We start from the raw sequence: 21,146 nt of genomic DNA on the forward strand, positions 1-21,146 counted from the left end.
ATATGATTAGCGGTAAGATATTCAAGACGAATCTTCTCTCCCGAATTAATGTGCCCCCCTGTCCGACAGCACCGTCATTGTGCGTGCGGCGGACGGTAGTTTCAAGTTGAAATATTATGGTGTCAGCACGACTAGAGACAAAATCTACCATATATATGATTAGTGCAAAGATAGTACATGATACTGACAGAATAATAGAAAAAAAGGATGGTTTATTGTTCTGCTAGATTGATTTCAGTCAACCATTATCGGAAAAATCCCGAATTTATGTTACCCAACGTTACCTAAGATGGTTATACAGTTCTCAGTAATCTTGGATAAATCTATACCTTTGCCATCTTTATATGTGAAACAACTGATCACCTTACAGTTGTTAGATCCATGGTGATCATAATATCTCAAACCTTTTGGTGCACCACAGTTATTCAGCAAGGGTGCGATTTGGAACAGAATAATCATTCAATTTGAACTGATTCTTGGTAGTTACTTTTCCATACAAGTCACTTCGGTGAGGCTATCATGATAATAAATTTCAATTATAGATTGTATCTGTTGAATTCTCACTGCTTTCACTTAGACCTAAAGTAAACCATATGCTTACTTTCTCAAACCATTTAGTGTGTTCCCATAATTGACCTTTGACTTTTCATAGTTTTAAAAATGATTTGATACTCTTGTACATTTCTTTCTAATTCGTTCATTAGAGGTTGAACCTTGCTGTGGCTATAAGAGATTATCAATTGTTTTTTTATAACAGGTGTCATAAGTCAAGGGTGACAGGTCAAAGGTTAAAGTTCGTTGACACTGAAAGGTTGGAAAGGTTTATTTGTCAAATCCAGATGAAAGGATTTTTCTACCACTTTTTCTTATCTTGGACACATGAAGAACTCCAATGTATATCACCAGGATTCATCTGAACTGTCAAAGTTCACAGGTGAGGTTCTGTTGTTATGTTGTTAACACTGAAAAGTTATAAGGTCTACATTTTTGTACAATCCTGATGGTACACATGTAGGATTTATAAGGTTTAGCTCACAATTCCATTTACGCATCCGCAAAGATAAAGGTAAAGTCCACCGACTTCTACACAGTTCTCATCTTGACTGTTGTCTCAATTTGCATATCAATGTCCAGACCTGTTTTGTCTGTGTCTGAGAAACACAATACAATCATGTCACTGTGCGTACTCGGAATCATGAACAACCTTATTAACAGCTGAACTTGACCTCTAACTCAGCGCGGACGGATCCGCCCCTCGGCCAGCAGCTTGTTGTTGAAGTCGGCCAGCTGGCGAAGAAATCCTCGGTTGGGGCCGATCATACGCTTGGCACGGATGGTTTTCAGCGCCTCCCGTGCGGTCATGCGGTGGTACAGCATGAGATACGCCACCACCAGGGTGGGGGAACGACTGAAGCCGACGGCACAGTGGACCAGTACCTTACCTGGAGGGGCAGACAAGATGGAAGAGACAGATTTAATGGTAGGATTCAACTCTGTTGTTAAAAGAGTTTAAGGACACTTTTATAGTATATTTCACTGACTATAATAAATAAGTCTAACAATTGGAACACTATTAGTTAACAACAGATAGAAAAGCAAATTTATCCAGAAATAATTCTGCTAATTCAAAAGCCAAATTTCTTGCAAAATACTCTGCTGAAGCCAGCATGCAAATTTCTGAGATAGATGAATACACTATTGAGACTAACTCAAAGATGAGTACTAGATAATTTCTAGAGAAATATTCTGCCAAGGCAAAATTATCAGAGAAATAACAAGTCAAATTTCTGGGGACAAATTCTGCAAAAGCCATCATGTTAATGTAAACTTTAAGATAAATCAATAAACATGTACATCTACACATTTATCATGAATGAGTACATACTATTATACTATATTACAATCAAGCTACAAGAATCTCAGGAAATATGATTACTGAACAAATGGAGCAAAAATTTGACATGATGATATACTAGAAAGTGCACATATTTCACTGTTTGACATATTGCTGAGGACTTTGCCCTGAATCACTAATAAAAATGAGTATAGTACCTGACTTCCTAGATTTTGTAGCTTGATATCATAGAGACAAAATCTATCACTCCTCTAGAATGGAAAAGTTCTCAGAATACAAGTTACATGATCTCAAAGTACAATGCATGTAGCTCGCAAAACAAACAAACAAACAAACACATACAAATAATCAAGCAACAAGCAAATACAACCATAGTCAAATAAGGCCATGTTGATTTGATTATATAGATGACATCCTCTGGGAATCAAAAAAACTGATGCGAGGGTGCGAACAATAAAAACGTTTGGTGAAAAAAAGTAATGCCTTCATCATGAAAATTAATCTATGTGGTCAGGAAGGTTTTTTGTTGAAACGGACAAAAATTGATGTGCGCGGATGTCATCCATATAACCAGAGTCAACATAGTCTAGTAAGACTGCCTCTGCCATCCTTCTGGAGTGACATGCCATCTGTAAAATAACCAGCCATGCTGCTTGTTGCATTATCTAAGGTGCCAACACAACATATACATGCAATCTGTCAAAATGCAGCATATCCAACAGACATATCACCATCAGGCTATTGCAGCAGCACACAGAAAAGTGCATTCTGTTAGAAAATGTAACCCAATTTTCCAATTATAGTTTGATCTAGTTTTCTACGCTCTTCCACACTTGTTTTGACCAGGAAGAAGATGTAATTTCAGATGGGATGCAGTTTTAAACATTTTAAATGATTGAAATGTGCTAATTCTGTCTTGAGAATGGAATTATTTTTCTTAGTTGGAGCTTATTTTCTAGACACATGATAAATTAGTGAGTTACTCTGCCAACTTTTGTCAATGTACCAGAACAGCCTGAAGTTATAAAAATATTGTGCAAAATTAAGATGAGTTCGCTGAATGAAATAGATAATCTCTTACCTATATATCTAAGTCAATTCAGTTATCAAAATACAATTTATGTTTGATTATACAGTATAGCTAATCTTTCGAGGGTGCTATGAGTAATAGTTTTGATTAACAGTAGGACTGTTAACTGGAATTGTCTATTCGACATGAATTGCTGTGAACAACCTGTCAGAGCGAGTTTGGCACTCTATCAGGACATGTTCAACTGCTGCCTGCCTCTTTGACCCTGTACTACTGGCACAGTACACTAGCTGCCAGTCTGGCATAGCTCTATGGCTATTTTAGATATTTTGCAGACAGGAAGGATTTAAGAGCTCAAACAGCTGGAGTAGAGATAAGGATGTATTTAAATAGCTTAACCAGACGGGTTTAGATGTCTGAACTTGAACTTAGTCAGGCAGTCACCACCATTGACATCAGGGCTTTTTCTGAAGAGGGGAACAAGGGTGCTACACCCAGTACCCTTACCATGCACCCCCTTAAAAGCCAGCGTCACAATTCATGCGAGCGTCGGCCGACTTTGCAGATTGCCCGAAGCTTGCCGACTTTCAAAATCGCCCGAGCGTGGACCGTATTTTCCAATAAAAATCTCGGGCGACTTCTCAGAACACTAAAAACTAAAAATCCCCCATGAGATGGTACCATCTCTTGGACATGGACGAAGTTAGTATTGACCTGGTAAAAGGCCAATATTTGGATCAACTTTTATTTCTAAAAATCGCCCGAAGCCCGCGTAATCGACAGGACGTCGGCCATACTTGGGCCGAAAATGCACATTTAAAGCTCGCCAACACGTTGGCCAAGCTGAATTTCTTTTGTGACGGGGGCTCAACCCAGGAGAGCAGATCCTCTAACAAGCATGAAATCATCATTGACCAGGGAGGCTACTACTACATGTACATGTGGCCAGGGTCTTTAGCTGCAACCTATCTGATAGTAATTTTCCCCTTCAAGAAGCCTTAATTCATCCCATTTCAACTTATAAGACTCCCTAAAAATCAACACCCTGTAAGGAGGAAGATCCACACCACGAGTTCAAAACTGTGGGTTTTTTTTAGTTGTTTTTTTGGTTGTTGTATGATCATGAGTCTTGCCACACATTTCTGATGACTTACATCTTATTTCACTCAGTCTTAATATTGCTTAATACTTTGTCAGTGGTACTTTAGGTCACATATCCAATGGCATTCGAAAGGAAATGTCTGAGATAAGTTTTCAGACTAAAATAGCAAGAAGGCTAAATTAGATCTGTCCTTCTGCCAAGATGTCTTGATAAGTTTGAAAAATATGTAGCAATGTTAAGGCCGCATACTGTGATTATAATCTTATCAATATAAATTCTTGTAATACTGGCCCGCATAATCTTACTATGAACAGGAAATCCTGTTATAAAGGCTATAAATTAGAATTCATTGCCAGTTTAAGATTCAAACGGACGGATTTTGAACTTCCCAAGTCTGAACAGTATTCACAACAAGCTGAAAATACTAGGCTAAGAACAGTATATACTGTCCCTAAGACTATAGTTAAGAATTTGTTGCCTGTTTAGGATGTAGTATTCAAATGGACTGAGTTTATAGCTAAGTTTGTACTGTTGGTATCTTGAAGTTGGAATCCTTACTTTCCCCCCTTAGTTTATAGATTGTTAAGACCATTCCCTGCTGACTATTCTTTCCGGAAACATTTGGGTTGTGTCTGAGGTGCATTGCAATTCTAAGTCCTGAAGCACTCTAGTCTATCACATGCATTGTTTATCTGATGTCCGTAGCGTTAATAAACTAGATACTACAGAACTGCAAACAAGTGCCCATCCAAACTCATGAAATTCCAGCTCTCTGGGTGCCATTATTATGTGCTACCAGCAACATCTTCTTGACAACAACACAACAACAACCAATTTAAAGCGCTTGCCTACAACATTAAAGCAAGAGACTTGGACATTTAGCCACCTGAAAAGCTATGTTTAGAATGCTTTCAGAATACAGACTGACTGAGAAAGTTTGGCTTTATTCAGTCAAAATCTTGGTAGCAATTTTCAGCCAAAAGCAAACCAGTATTCAGCCAAATTAAGGCTTCAATAGGCAGCATTCAACCCAAAACCTGCATGGTGCCAACTATTCAGCCCAAAGCCTGGCCATACAATGCAGTCTAAGCCAATTCAAGCAAAGACATAGTTTGCCAGTATTCAGTCAATATAGACTTAGTTTGGCAGTATTCAGTATTGGTATTATTTGGCCAAAATCCTACCAGTATTCAGCCGAAAGCTTCAGTATTCAGCCATTAAAGCTTGGCAGTATTCTGCCGAAAGCTTAACCTTCTCCCTGCTGCTTAACCCTACAACCAATACAAATTTGGTGCAAAAAGGCTACTTCAGCAGGGAGAAGGACAAGATTGGCAGTATTCAGAAGACCAATTTTACCAAGCTTCCTGGCTTGTTTTATGAACTCTGCCGACTTGTCAAAGAACTTGGAGATGTCAAAGTGAGGAGAATCGTCGGCGTCTACCCCGAGATAGTGAATCCCCATGCCGCCATACTCCCACTCGTTATCGATGAAGCCGTGCGGCGCGTTCAGGACGTGGGTGACGCCGTACCGATTTAACATCTCATAGTTTTCTGCAGCTTTGCTAGAATTCAAGGTTAAAGATCATGTAAGAAGCCGGTGTCTGCAGCTAGAGCCTGACAAGAGGAAAAAGAAAAGTATCTGGCCGGTATCGTGGAAGAACACAGTACAACTGTAGGGAGTCAGGGGATGGTATTGAAATAGCAAAAATGGCTAAATTATAAGGCGTAGCACTGTAAAGCCAGTGCTGGTTGAAGCCAACAAATTATTGATAAGTAAAATGATGTTCCATACATGAACATTTGAAGCATGATACAGTCCATATAGCTTCATAACTGCCCCAAAATAGCAAGGAATGTCATTTTTATGGATTCTGCCAATTGCATTCAAAAACTGGTCCTAAACAATCTACCTTCAGTGCACCCAGTGTGTATATGAAATCTGCTGCCATACTGAAGTATGGGAACATTTCAAAGTTCTCACAGTCATCTGCCTCCACTCCCAGAAACTTAACGCCCAAGTCCTTGTATTCCTGCACAGTTTTCTTACACCAGAATCCATACGCAGCATTCAGCACATGTGTGATGCCCAGGATATTATTCAGTCGGTAACAATTCTCACTGATCTTCCTATAAGGAATACGGCATGTCATTAGTGGAATATTTATATTGAATTGTTTCTACGATGTAATTGATGAGTCATTGATAGAATGGGGACCATGTTCCAAAATTTGAGATATCAAATATTATATTTTCCCAATTAATAATCATTAATTGATTGATCATTTATTTCAATACAGCTTGCCTTTATTTAGTCATGTTAAGTTCTTCATATTATGTATTATGTAAACCTTCATCATAATTTGTTTCAATCTCAAATGAATACTTTTTGCAGAATTGGATTTGACTAGACGTACTTGCTTTAATTTTCATTATCAAAATCAGGAAGACGCTAGGACTAGAAATCCTATGTTGACCCAATCTTAGATTTAGAATTCAAATTAACATTGCCATTGACTATCTTTATACCTGGCTAACAAACTTTCTGTGTTTAAAAATGTTGTTGCACTTCCCTTAACATAAAGAACAAAAACAAATCATTGCATCTCCATGCAGCTGTCATGCCCAAGTCAATGCCATGTTGCTCATTGAGAATTGGGATATGCTGCAAATGGGTACACCCTAGTGTTCTAAAGTACCTTGGGTACACCCTGTTTCAATGAAATCTGCCGCCTTATGAAAGAATGGGTGCATCTGGTAGCTTTCACAGTCGTCAGCCTCGATACCGAGGAACCGTATCCCTGTATCTTTATACTCCTCGACAGTTCGCCTGCACCAGGACCCATACGCAGCGTTCAGCACGTGTCTGATACCGAGTTTTCTCAGACGGGAACAGTTCTCACTGCTGTCTCTGTGTGGAACATGACTTTTGTGTGAGCTGGATTTTGGACTGGCTCTTTTAGACTGAAGATTGTAAAATACTGTTTGTCCTATGGTTCAGATGTTGAAGTCAAGTCAAATAGTTTATTGCACAATGATGGTAACAGGTACAATGTAAGGCAAAATACATTGTACTAGTGGCTACTTATATCAATCTAGTGCAAACAACAGAATGCAGAGAAAATTTAAAGCTTGAGAGAATGGGGATCACATATTTATGCAAATCTTAGACCAACCAGCATGGCTCTGGGAAATTTGCTGGTAATTTGTAGAATTGTTCTGAATTTTCCACTTTATATGACAATGATTGGCTTTTAATGGTCACACTTAAGAGGAATGATAATCTAACTCTAAAGAAGTTTTTTGTCACTTATGGTATCAAATCTTAGACTACAGCTAGTTTTAATAGAGTTTTACAAATTATTCTGCATCAAGTTACAGCCTAGACTACAGGTCCCAGTAATGATTAAGCAAAAGAGCAAAGAGTTTTTCTAACTTTTGCTTACACTTTCATTTACAATGTAACAAGAATTTCTTTTTCAAAATCAATTTTTAAGCTGCACTTTCTACAATGACAATAACACACCCAAAGGGTGTATGCATACTCACAACATTGTGCGACAGTCACTGTTTCATGCTTAAAGCCTCAAAATACCAATCTTTTACACAGATTGTCACACTTTATCAGGCTTCACAGAGTACTTAAAGTACCCCCTACCTTCCTCTAACGCTTGGTGAATAAAGTCAGCTGATTGGCTAAAGTATGGGCTCATGTCAAACTCCACACTGTCCCTGCCTGGGACCCCGCAGTACACTATCCCCAACTTCTCATACAGGGGAGCAAGACTCTCTGCCTTTAGGGGCCAGTGAGCTGCATTCAGCAGATGGGTGATGCCTTCTGTACTCAGGGTTTGCGAGTTTTCTGCTACAAACCTAGAGGCAATAGAATACATAGAGGGGCTTTATAAAGTAGTAGTTTCCGTAGTAGTTTATCCCGTAATAGAACACGAGTTTAAGTAGTCAACATAGTTAACTCGCACTATCTGTACAGTATATCCTTACAACGCTTTGTTTTATGTTGCAATTAGCCCTCGGGCAAGAACTTGCAAATAAATTTCACTATAAAGCTAAACAGGAAAATAAGAAGGATGTTTCTGTTGATGAAGTAAGTCTTTTCTGAGAAAACTACAAGTGTATCAAAAAGAAGGTTCTGTCACAATCCTTATAAATGATCATGACTGCAATTCCATTGTGCCATTAGCAGAATGCATAAGATAATCTTTCACAAAACATTCTTTATTTCATGCTCATACGGGTTAAAAGTTAGATGCAACAAAGCTCCCCCTCCCCTATTGGATAAGGTTTATGTTTCAGCACCCCTATGTTCCAACGCCCCTATGTTTTGACATACCTATGCTATGTTCTAACACCCCTTTGTTCCGACATCCTTTAGAACATAGTGGTATCAGTACATAGTGGTGTTGGAACATAGGGGTGTCGGAACATAGAGGCGTCAGAACATAGGGGTGTCAGAACATAGGGGTGTTGGAACATAGAGGCGTCAGAACATAGGGGTGCAACCATTGGTTAATGCCTACCTTCCTGAACTCCATTGCTGATAAAATCTGCCCCTTCTCTGAAATACCGACTCATGTCAAACTGGTCGTTATCCCGCCCGGGTATCCCATCATACTCCACTCCCAGTCGCTCGTAAACGTCCGCAACCCTCTCATAAAGTAGGTTCACATGTGCAACATTCAGCACGTGAGAGATTCCCTCAGACCTTAGGATATGTTCATCTCTAGCTGCAATTCTGGTATATATAGTAGAGGGAAGGGAATGTAAAATAGGCCTACAAGTTTAACATGTAGCACACTGAAGTAGCCATTTGGCACCCAATTCCCTATTGGTTACAGAGTTAGGCAGCAGGGAGAAGGTTAACAATCTCCAAGCAGATGTTGGGGTGAGAGAAGCATTTTCTGATTTGGCCTGGGTTCTCTGACAGTGGTGCCAAGGAGAAGCCCAGTCTTCAGAAAATGTTACAATCTTCCAACATCTGCTTGGAGATTTATATTCTAACTCTTCACCATGTTGAGGTAGCCTTTTGTAAACCAATGTGTGTAATTTGGTTATGGGGCTAGAGAGTAGAGAGAGGGTTACAATTTTTATAGCTCCATTAGTCAGAATGTGTGTCTGAAAGCTTGTTAAAAATTTGGATGGCTAAATCATTACACAGGCATTTTCAGTTTGTGCATTACAGGACAATATGTTAATATGGTATCAAGAAATAGCATCCAGAAAAATAAGCTGTTTGCTGCAAAATTACTGTAGATGACCGAAATTGCACCACAAACCTTACTTTCTGGTTGACAACATCTTTGTGAGAAAAGTACTGGATATGTTACTTTGAAATATGAACTTACACATTTGCTATTCCTGCAGCATTCCATGGAATGCCACATGGATAGCAAATGTCCAAAGTAACAGCCTTCATAACAAGGATTATACGTTCAGCACCAAGGACAGCAACACTTCACATTTTGAGACTATGATCAAACCTGCTTAGTGGTGACTATTCTAAATGTCTACAGTTATCAGTGGCAACTAGACATAGGATTCTTTTAGCTTAGGTCGATTGGAAAAACAATCTAACAAAATTGCAAAAAGAAGAGGTGGTCATTAGTACAGATTTCATTGCATATCTGTAAACTCCATTGACCCTCTGCTGGGTTACATAACTGGGTTACATAACATACATGCCTGTAACCTCCATTAACCCTCTGCTGGGTTACATAAATACGACACTTTAAAAACAGTGTGTTTGAGAGATTCATAGTGCAGCAGCACCCGCCAGGTTTAGACATACAGGAGTACATATACCGGGGGACGTTGGGTTGGAGATCTGTTTGGACGTATCTTTTCAGGGTGGCAAAATTATGTACCCTGGTGGAATTATGTTAGCAGATGATATATTTTCAATACTAAAATCATGACAGGCATGTTATATTGCCACACCTGTCTTCACAGCCTGGTGTACAAAGTCTGCTCCCTCCTTAAAGAATCGACTCAAGTCAAATTGTTCGTTATCCATCCCAGGTATTCCATGATACTTCACTCCAAGCTGCTTGTACAGAACTAAGACTCGCTGGTACTTGTCAGGACAGTGTGCAGCATTGAGCACATGGGTTATTCCTCCCTTCCCAATACCATACTCATCCTCTGCATCTTTTCTGGAGGAAGGAATGAGGGAAGGAAGGAAAGGAGGAAGGCACAGAAAGTCAACATCATGACTTAGATCTTTCTGATATCCCAAAGCCTTTTTTTGCAACACCCTCTTCAAAACATGAGCAGAGAAAAGTATTAGTTGGTTACTCAAATGTCAGCAAAAAACAAAACTTTAACTTAAGAGTGCTTAGTCCTTACCTGGCAATGAAACGGTTTTGATCTAACTTTGAAGACTGTCAGGTAAGATAGTTTCTGTTTGAAACCAGCTAACACCCACTTTAGCTTCTAAAACCTTCAAACATCAGGTTAAGTGGTTGGAATCTGTAGTGCTGTCAAAGGTATACTCTATTGAACCACAAAGCTTGCTCTGGAGAACTTCAAGTCATTGAGGCTGCTCTAGAACTACAAGTCATTGTAGCTACTCTAGAATTTCAAGTCATTGAGGCTGCTCTAGAACTTGAAGCCATGGAGGCTCCTCCAGAACTAGAAGTCATTGAGGCTGCTCTGGAACTACAAGTCATTAAGACTGCTATAGAACTACAAGTCACTGAGGCTGCTCTAGAACTACAAGTCATTAAGACTGCTATAGAACTACAAGTCATATAGCTGAGGCTGCTCTAGAACTATAAGTCATTGAGGCTGCTCTAGAACTACAAGTCATTGAGGCTGCTCTAGAACTACAAGTCACTTAGGCTGCTCTAGAACTACAAGTCACTGAGGCTGCTCTAGAACTACAAGTCACTGAGGCTGCTCTAGAACTACAAGTCAGGCTGAGCTAGAAATTCGAGAGTTCAAAGCTGTTCTAAAACTGGGAGTCATTGAGGCTGTTCTTGATGTGTTTAGGGCTTCTCTAGAAGTTCATGTTGTTGTTCACAAATTTCTAGATACTGAAAATGTTTACTGTAAGGATACACTGTATAGACTCTGTTAGAAAAAAAAGATATCAGGAAAGTTGTGTTAAACTGCCCACCTGCACTCGCTGCCTGGCTTATGAAATCTGCTCCTTCATCAAAGTATTGACTCATGTCAAACTGTTCGTTATCCCGCCCAGGTATCCCATGATACACCACTCTCAGCCGCCTGTACAGGAGGTCTACCCTTTCGAATTTGAGCGGCCATATTGATTATTATGAAACAAATCAAGTTAACTTAACTAAAGATATTATTCACTTCACACCATCATGTTTTGGTAAGTGTTTAGATTGTTATCATCATGATAATTTGTTTTATACGTATTAGTTGTAATTATAAAATGGATTACACAATGCTCACTTATTTGTATTAATCACAATGGTACCATAATATAGAAGAATTTGAACCATACAGACTGCTTTCATAATTGGGGGGATTTTGCTCAAAAACTGTCTATGTCATCGTGCACGTCTGTACATTGCCCGAACCCGGAGAAAGCAGGTGTTTGATTGCAATCCGACTGATCTACGACAGATAAGTACAAAAAAAGCCAGGCTCAGTGACACTGGGAGGGGTTCGGGCAATATCATTTTAAGGCATTCCCTTCTTTACCGATGTGCGCAATAACATAGACAGTTTGTGAGCAAAATCCCCTATATATGACCACACCAGTTTCTGTGCTTCAAATTTGTCTATTGCAACAGACCAGCTAACCTGACAGGTAGCCACTATGTACAAACTCAGCCGCTTCTGTGAAAAACCTGGCCATGTCAAACTCCTCCCTGTCTCTTCCCGGCACCCCTAAGTACTGGATCTGTAGGTGTTCGTACATGTCTTCTACACGTGCAAAGTACCGACCGTGCGCCGCGTTTAACACATGGGTCAGCCCCTCTCTTCTCAGCAAGGCCCCTTTTTCAGCAAAGGTTCTAAACAGGGTACAGCACACATACATACATGCTTAAATAGAATACAACATGGTGTATTCCGACGGCAACCAGACCTGCGAGAGGGCTGGAACTGAGGAAGATACTGAATACACAGTATTGTATTTTATTTATATCCTACCCATCCAAAAAAACATAAATTTCAATGCAAAATGCGAGAGAACTTGAGATAATTTGGTGTCCTCAAACAAAAAACAAAAAACAAAAAAGTTGTAAAAATATTGGTTTACTTACAACCTACGAATCAGGTAATTCAAATTTTCAATTTTTCTATGGAAGCCCATGTGATACAATTAGAATCCTATATGCAGGGTAGTCAAAAATATCACCCGGTCGGGAACGCCTGTATCAAACATTATCACAGCCCAAATATGATACAAAAGGCAGTAACAACTGTTGAACACATGTTGTATATTAGCGTGTAACAACAATTGCTGTGTTGCCTGACACAATTTTGCTATATCAACAATCAAGCACTCACTATACATGATAACTGACAAGCATTCCAATACAGTTGCTACAACAGCTAATAAAAAAAGTGCTTGAAACTTTAAAAAATTCATAAATATGTTTAGATGGCCAGTGTAGTCTATTATGTTGATGATGATGTGAAGTTGTAAACCTTATGTACATGTATGTGACAGCAAGCATTTTTCAGCTTTAGGTGAGTAGTGAAAAAGTATTTTGCCAGGCCTGGGTAACAATTAACACCTGTTAGATTGGCAGGTTGGATGTAAGAACATGTTAATTACGTGTACACTGTGATTATAAACACATCGTTTTGACACTGTTTTCCCAAAGGGACTGTTAGAATTACCATGAAGGTGTCATTATGTAACAAATCAAATGTAGCTAGCAGTTGTGTCAGAATTGCTGTTCCATCTGTAAATTACCCCTTTATTTCCTAGTAGTCTGACGATAATGCCATTAAGCTTAGAATTGTCATACCTTCTTCCTATTACATATCACGTAAACTATACCTTTCAATGGTAGAGTCTGAGACTCCCTTTTTAACTACACGGTAGCTTAAATTTATGAATGAAATTGTCTTTCCAAGAGCGCCATTCTCCACAAATCCTGATTTTTATAAACATCTTGGATGGTTCAAAACCTTAAGAATTAACACTGAACTTCAAAACTTCAAATGTTTTATTGCTATCATGTTAAAATCTAACATTTATCAATGTCTGGAAATAGGATTGTCCTTGTCAGTTTTCATGCGATCAGACAAGCCAGAAATTCCATCCCTCCTTTATCATGATGATTGTCAATCATGTGTACACTGTCAGGTTTTTCCTGTAATTTGATAACCAAGAATTACATGTAGAGTGATTTGATTCATGTGACCCTGTAGAGATTAAGACGATAGCTGGATGAGTGATAGACATCTTCTCCTTTTAGACGAGGACTTATCTTTAGCAAGAAAAACATCTCTCAGTTCTCAGATGTCCTTCTAAGGAAAATGCCTTACTTGGTCGTCAGTTTGAGTGTTCAGACAAACAAACCCAGTCTGAGAATGCACTGTGTTTGAGGTCTTTGGGCCTGTTAAGTTTGAGTGGAGTGCAAACTGTCTAACAAGACGAAAAGAGCCAAAGAGACTGCAGCCTTAAACAACTGTTACAGCAATCCCTTTCAGTAGGATGAATAAACTTTGTCATATTTAAGTCATCATGCAAGTTGTAACTCAGACACACCTTGCCTGCATCCTTCATCGATAAATTTAACACACTTGGTGAAATGGGTTGTTATGTCGTAGGCTTCGCAATCGCTCGCTCGGATCCCCAGATACTCGATCCCGCTGGCCTTGTACGCGGCCGCGTAATTCCCGCCGCCCAAACCCTCCGCTGCGTTCAGTACGTGAGTCACCCCAACAATGTGAAGATTTGATATTCCCGCTGCGGCGGACCTATTGTACGATATAAACGGAATGGGACGAGGGCTGTCTCCAGGACACGTTCCTCCGTCCCAGGACAGACATTTGCTTGTTTAGATGGAAAACAATTTCACCCCATCCATCCAAAAAAATCTGAGCTTCATAGCATGTCATGGAAGTAGCCATGCTAAACATGCACCGTGCTTAAGCTCTGAGTGAACATGCAGCCATGCAATATCACCAGATTGCTGATGTTATAGTAGTGGGGAATAACAGAAAGGCACTTACCAAATATAACACAATGGTGAGCTGTGGTATACAGTAACTGCTGACTACACGATCTCATATTATTGTTCATATTGCAATGTGTTTATGTCAATCTTCAATACTCTTAAATTTATACTTACATGTAGGATCCAACTAAATGAACATTGTAATATTTATTTGGTTTTTCTTTTTCTTACAAGTATTGATACTAGTTAATAATCATAATCTACATTTTATGACATTTGTTTTACGTAATGCTATGTAATCTACGCACAGACTTTGACCCCTAATCTAGTCTCAGTCTCTTTTTAATCTGTTCATTGTGATAAATTATTTGTGAATTAAAATAAATGCAGCTCAATAAAATGATTTTAGTACATTCCTAATTGTTAGAAGTCACGTTGAAGAAAATTCAAAACTTTCCATTTGCCCTAAACTTCATGCTTCACAAAATAAAAATTCAATTATCATAATTTGCACAATGCAAATACCATTCCATTTTCAAATTCTTGCACAATTTATTTGTAACACACCTTTACCACATCCGTCACTGATAAATTTTGCCGACTCCTCAAAATGAGGTGTTATGTCATAAGACTCTTGATCGCTGGCCGTGACGCCCATAAAGTGAATCCCATAAGCGTGGTACATAGAGACGTGGTCCCCTCCACCCTTGCCTTTAGCTGCGTTCAGAACATGGGTCACCCCTTGGACATGGAGGGTTAACACATCGGCTGCAGAGGACCTACATAAATGTACATGTAGTGGCAAGTAGAATCATACTAGCTAACATTAATTAAAAGAACTATTAGTATATGTCATGGATTTTAGAAATAGAATCATAATCTAAGGGATGTTGGATGATTTGGCCGTTTAACCTGAACTCGACCCAACACCCAAACTCCAAACCTAACCCTAACACTAGATTATTATCCTAACCCTAATGTTGGGCAGAGTTAAACTGGGCTGAGTTGGTAAAGGGCTGAATCGATCCCCAACCAAGGCATACCAAAGACCAATAAAAAATGGTACATACTGCTTAGCACTCAGCATTTGGAAAAGAGCTTCAATCCAGGTAGCTGAACACACAAAGTCAAGTACACGATTTACATTTGTACCAGTGAACTTAACCCCCTGCTGTAGCGATTGCAGAAAGTTGTGTGGCCCAAGGGTTATTGAAACAAAGATGGGCACGGCCCTATGCACCTTCTAAACAAATTTACCTCTACGTTCACTAATGGCATGATGCATGAACAACGCAGCGTCGTCAAAGAACGGAGACATGTCAAAACTTTCGCAGTCCTGAGCAGCGACCCCCAGGAACTTGATCCCCATTCTCTCGTACATTTCCTCGTTGCGCCGGTCCCACCTCCCGTGGGCGGCGTTAACAACGTGGGTCACGCCCATAGCAACAATACTACTCCTGTCCTTTGCTGCATCCCTAGTAGAGAAATTTCTGCTGTGAGTTAGATAATATAGATCTCCCTTTTCCTTCATTGCTGAAAATGGCTCTGGGACATTAAGAATTTATCATTATTCAGGCAAATCTTCCTTCCTTCCTTTTTGTCAAACTTGAAGTATAATGTTTAAGACAAAGTGTAGTGCATAATGTATGCATTTTTGACCCATGTACTTCTCATTTATATAAATGTCATAATTATATGATTGTGTCTGTCATAAATGAAGGAAGTTTATTTCAAACCTGCAATTTGATGTGGATAGAGAAGAATGATTAAAGCACTGTGTCCGCATTAAAATGTAAGTTGTTCAGTTTTCAGTTTTTCGTTTACTTGAGGAATGAACCATTTTCAGCAGCGGAGGGTTCTTGTACATTTAAGCGGGTAGCTCACGGGACTTGTGGCACGTTGGCGACCTCTCTGCACCCAAGCGAATTGACAGAGTGCTGAACAAATTTCATTAATTTTGATGAAAATAAATCTTTTATGCTTTGTGTGTTTTGTTGTCTTTTTTGTCATACATGTAGCAAATATTCCAATCATAAAGTCAAGGGTAACACAAAATTCTATTTAGGTCGCAGCGAGGTTGCCAACGTGCCATAGTCCGGTGAGATACTCGCTTTTATTAGTCTAGTTATAAAGAAGTTGTAAGGTGTGTCTGTGCGTGTGACCACCTACCGCCGTGTAACGCATGGTGTACATAATCTGCTGCCTCTTGGAAGAATGGCATGAGGTTGAAATTCTCGTGGTCCATGGCACGAATGCCCTTGTAGTGTATGCCTACGTCCCGGTAATGATCAGCCCCCGTACCGCACCATGGCCCATGACATGCGTTCAGAACATGCGTGACGCCGAAAGCCTTTAGGCGGTGCTTCTCACGTGCAAAGACTCTGCAGCAACATGCAATGAGCAGCATATTAGTCAGGCAAACTTGTCATCCTTTTCATCACAATGACATTGTTAATTTTTTAATTACATGTAACATATTCTCTAAGTGTCCATTCACACATGTGCTCAATGTATTCAAGTCCATATGAGTTGGGAGTTTTTACAACATTTTTTGGGGTTTATGTAAAGTCTGCAGGGAAGACTTTATTTCCTAACGTTGACACTGACTGTTGGGCCGCAAACTTTACCTAAACCAAAGAAATGTCAATACGGAACTCATACGAACTTGAATATATGCACAAGTGTGAACGAGCCCTAAGCAGAGGTTTTGGTGTTCATGTGTGTGTGTGCGGGGTGTGGCTTATAGCCAGGCCACAATTTTTCAAACATTCTCCCAGCAGAGGTTTCATGTAACTCCTCAGTATTAGAAAGGGTAACTAACATAATTATTGTTGTAGTCCTGAGCTTTTCTTTTTCGTTTGTCGTTTTTGATTGTCCTTGTGATGAAAAGGGTTGGAAACATGCTGTCAGTCTGGTAGACGGAATACAGGCAGCACAAAATTGCAGGTAACGTCCAAGATCAACATGCACAAGGAGGAATGCTGTCAGTATCAATGCAAATGATGACATCTCCTACCATGTTGAGGGTGTAGCAAATGAAGGGCGTCCAAAAGACGCATGGACGCATAGCTAGCTAATACTCGATTGTATCTTACATTTCAAATAAAATATTGTGCAATGTACATATAACTGTTTGAAAATATATGTAAAAGGATGTGCATGTAAACCTTACCATAGTATCAAATTAAAAATACATGAATGGTGAAAATGCACAATGTCATATAAATCTATTTACTACTGTCTTTATTGTTAAAACAGAAAATTGTTTTGAATAATATATCAATTACTATGTGAGTAAGTTTGATATATAGGCAGCATAGTTCAACAGCTCTGTACACTACAAGTATCACCCTGGCATACTACCAGCAGCTTGGTTTTCTCACTGCTTATTGCCTTAATAGTAAGGCTCATTGACACAAGCAATTATGCAACATTACACCAGATGTCACTCAAGTTTGGATCAACGCCAAAAGGAAATTGTTTGTATCAGCTGACAGCTGAAAAAAAAATTTTGTTACTGTTAAGATCAATGCAAGAATTTGGGGGCTTTTCTTAAAGCTAAAGATGTTTCAATTCCCAAATCAATTACATGTAGAACAATATGTCATGCCACTTTTACATACTGTAGTAATATTTACATGAACTCAGATGATTTTTGATTGTCATTAATTGTAACTGTAAGTTGTACCTCTTGTAGGAAGTCGGGGACAACACTACCTTAATCTTAAAACTTTTATTCGACAAGTTGCCAAAAAGGTCTTCACTGTCACTAATAGGGTTTCAAAGCAATTCAAAAAAACTGCCACTGTTTTGCTAAGTGAAGAACCGTTAAAGCTAAGGTCCTTTTTGATTGTCAGTGTGAAGTTGTTACGCGGATTTCTATAGCCTTCTTATCTCAACTATTGACAGATGCCCGTTCGAGTTTGTACAATCCCAGCAACCATGCCCCAGTTACCATGCTCCGGTGAGTTAAAGTGCTGGGATGGATTACCCGTTATCAGGATTGTTCGCTAACAGGCATTACTCTCTCGACAAGAGCATTCATCGCCATGGTAACCATTCACTGACACCTGTTGAGGACGCCGGCTTGAGCATTGTTTGCATGAAAATGAGCGGTTTTGAAACATCGCTACCTGTGCTACGCAACACTTACAGCTATACCACAAGGCTTCAAGTGTGGCCAACAACCTGTAACACATATTTCGAGCAAGCCATGCTGTCAGATTTCTCAATTTTCTCTATTTGAGCACGTGAAACTCTAGAGACTCACAAATGAGGCTAAAACTCAAGCAATATACAACTCAGGCCGCATAGCACTACTTAACATGTTGCAATCGAAAAGGCGTCATATACTTTGTCCTCAGCCGAGGTCGACAGCTTTACCTTTTTTACTCAGTAAATACACCAGTCTGTCTCAACCTTTGTTATTTTCTACAGAGGAGAACCAGTCAAATATTTGAGGAGTTACATTACCTAGGGAGTAGCTTTTTGCCCATCCATTCAGAATTACATGTAGTCAGTGAGGCACTGTTAGGTCAAGAGGGTGATTTGTGGTTGTAGAGTGATGTGAACATGCGGAAAATGGACTCTTGTCATGAAGTGGGGCATTAATAATTCATCGAAACCTTTTAGGGACCCGGACAGAGTTGTCACAGTTCCCAGTGGAATGACGCATGTATAGATATACTGTAACACTAGTATACAGGCCTAGAAATACTGGGTACTTTTGTATGTGTACCCAAAATTGGAGCTGTGCACCTAATTTTTGACCGTGGGTGCACCTAAATGTTTTTTTTAGGCTATATGGTAAAGGTAAAGGCACTATTGTACAGTAAAAACACAGGATATTCTAGAAATTTAAGGATCAGAAAAAGCATTGTAAAGCCTTTGCTGTACGAAAACAAAATGCAGTGTGTTTCATGTATCACTTGTTTGAAATTTTGAAGTACTAGTAAGGCTATAGAATACAGATTGGGTTTGTAAGTATTATGTTTTGCTGACATTCTATGTCATTTTATGTTGTGCACCCAGAATTCTTTCTGTGCAGCTAGATTTTTCGGTTATGTCACCTAAGCAGCTTTTCCCAAAAAAGTATTTCAAGCCCTGGTAACACTATACTGGATCTGTGCGGTGGTGTGCATGTTAAGTACCATTGGTAGTAGCCAGGGTGAAGGTAGCTCAGCGTTTGTAAACATGTCGGTTCAATGAAAGACGAGGAAATAATTTGTTTCCTGAACGACGCAGAAGAATTTCCTGCTTTCGCTGATGGAAATTCGTGAGAAAATTCCTTCAGATACCGTTGCCAAGATTTTGTTGTGAATGAAGATTAAGTATTCTCTCTGGGATAACGCAATGTGCTCACATGGAGGTTAAAGAATTCTCTTGGATGACAACCAAAAATATCAGAAGCATACAGCAGGGTGATGTTTTTGTGGTTCTATTCACTGTTTAAAACATGTTTAGAGAGTAGTAGTTGCAATGCTGTGAAGTGTGATAGGTGGGAAATGTATTATATTGCATTGTACACTAGTAACAGTAAACCAATTGTACTTAAAAAGTGCCAACAAAGTTTTGTCATGAGCAACGACAGCAAGAAAGAAAAAAAGGCACATTTTACCTTCTACACCTGTTTCAGAAGTCCTTTTTAGGAGGAAAAAGCTAACAAAGGACAAGAGAAAAGCAAATTGCGTGCGTTTCTTTCTGTCACTAATTAAGGGCGCCTCTTTCTTTGGTCAGCCTTAATGCATTGACCAGTAATAGTAGAAAGTTTTGGTTGTATCAGGTGTCCATTCAAAACTCACACTCATTTGTCTAATCAAAACACTCTTTCAGTCTTAAGTCAACATTGTACTTTGACACTGAACAAAAATTACTGGTGGCAAGAAAACTTCAACACATGGTGTCTATTTGTTTGGAAGGTAGGCAAAATTGAATAAAAAACAACCTTTCAGGACAAAACTTTGTTGAAATGCCCATGAGAAAAGTTTCAAGTATTTCTGATCTTAAACCATTGTAATATTGTGATGTTGAAAAAGGTACAAATTGTGACTTTAAAACGTCAGATTTTTAACAAACATCACAATAATACAACAGTAAGACTTCAGTTTTAACGTTCTTTATAAAAAGTGTTGTGTTTTTTTACTCACTGGTCGCCGATGTAGATGTTGGGAAAGACTTCGTTGTAACTTGTGTGAGAGATATAAGCCCCAACTCCGCCCCTCAAACACTCTGACAGGTCATCCGCTGTGCAGTAACCCCCTGAACTTGACTTTGTCGTCGCAGACGTGGTGGAATAATCCCCAGAATATCTTCCATACGAACTCGAACTTGAAGTGTTCGCTGTGGGGTGGTGGTTTGAAGAGGAAGAAAGTCTGGAGGAATATTTAGAGGAGTCATAGTCTCTATCGTGGTGGCGGTAACCGTAGCTGTCTCGATAAGTGGACGTTGAACTCAGCAAAGTCCCAACGTTGGATCTGTAGCTGGAGAGGGGCGCACTTGAACTTGTATACCGATCACTGGAGGTGTAACGATCCGAGTAAGACATGTCTTTCCCTCGAGTTCCTGGAGCGAAGGTGACCGTCTTGGTGGACGTCTTGGTAGGAGTTAGTCCGATCGTCTTTAAGGCGCTGGTGGTACCGGAGCTGGTGGTGCCGTAGCTTCGGTCTAACGCGCCCGTTGAGCCGCCCAGGCGCCCGTAAGCACTCCCGATGTAGTTGTATCGGCTGAAGCGGTCGAAGCTGGCCATGGTTTGCGGCCTGTAGCCCGGATTGGCTATGTTTGTCGTCATCATGACTGCAAATATAGGTTTTGGATCGCCGCCGGCCGACTCAGCCGATCAGCTGATCCGCAAATATTTTTATGGTGCCAAGGTGATTTAAATCGCTGCAACACGCAAAGAACAGAATAAAACGTATCTTAATTCTGCACCTCAGTTTTTCCAAAATACGTAAAAATATCAAACTGTAAAATATTCATTATCCGACAAAAGACAAAATGGTGAATGAAATGTAGATTGTTGGACGCAAAATACCTGAA

The 21,146-nt window shown here is 39.6% G+C and overlaps 1 protein-coding gene across 11 annotated transcripts; it reads right to left on the reverse strand.

Moving 5' to 3' along the window:
* Positions 1-1,053: 1,053 nt before the first annotated feature.
* On the reverse strand, positions 1,054-21,057 carry LOC136449245 (dual specificity protein phosphatase 3-like). 11 transcript variants are annotated; one of them, XM_066449166.1, is made up of 3 exons: positions 20,258-21,056; positions 7,643-7,857; positions 1,054-1,442 (listed from the first exon to the last, which is right to left on the reverse strand). In XM_066449166.1, exons 1-3 carry the CDS (start codon positions 20,899-20,901, stop codon positions 1,234-1,236), a joined length of 1,068 nt encoding a protein of 355 aa, XP_066305263.1. In that variant the 5' UTR covers positions 20,902-21,056; the 3' UTR covers positions 1,054-1,233. The 11 variants fall into 11 exon arrangements, with proteins under 11 accessions (XP_066305263.1, XP_066305264.1, XP_066305269.1 ...); XM_066449167.1 differs by lacking the exon at positions 7,643-7,857 and adding an exon at positions 8,523-8,737; XM_066449172.1 differs by lacking the exon at positions 7,643-7,857 and adding an exon at positions 11,776-11,987.
* Positions 21,058-21,146: the final 89 nt, after the last annotated feature.

This window comes from Branchiostoma lanceolatum, chromosome 15, assembly GCF_035083965.1.
Source record: "Branchiostoma lanceolatum isolate klBraLanc5 chromosome 15, klBraLanc5.hap2, whole genome shotgun sequence".
NCBI lineage: Eukaryota > Metazoa > Chordata > Leptocardii > Amphioxiformes > Branchiostomatidae > Branchiostoma > Branchiostoma lanceolatum.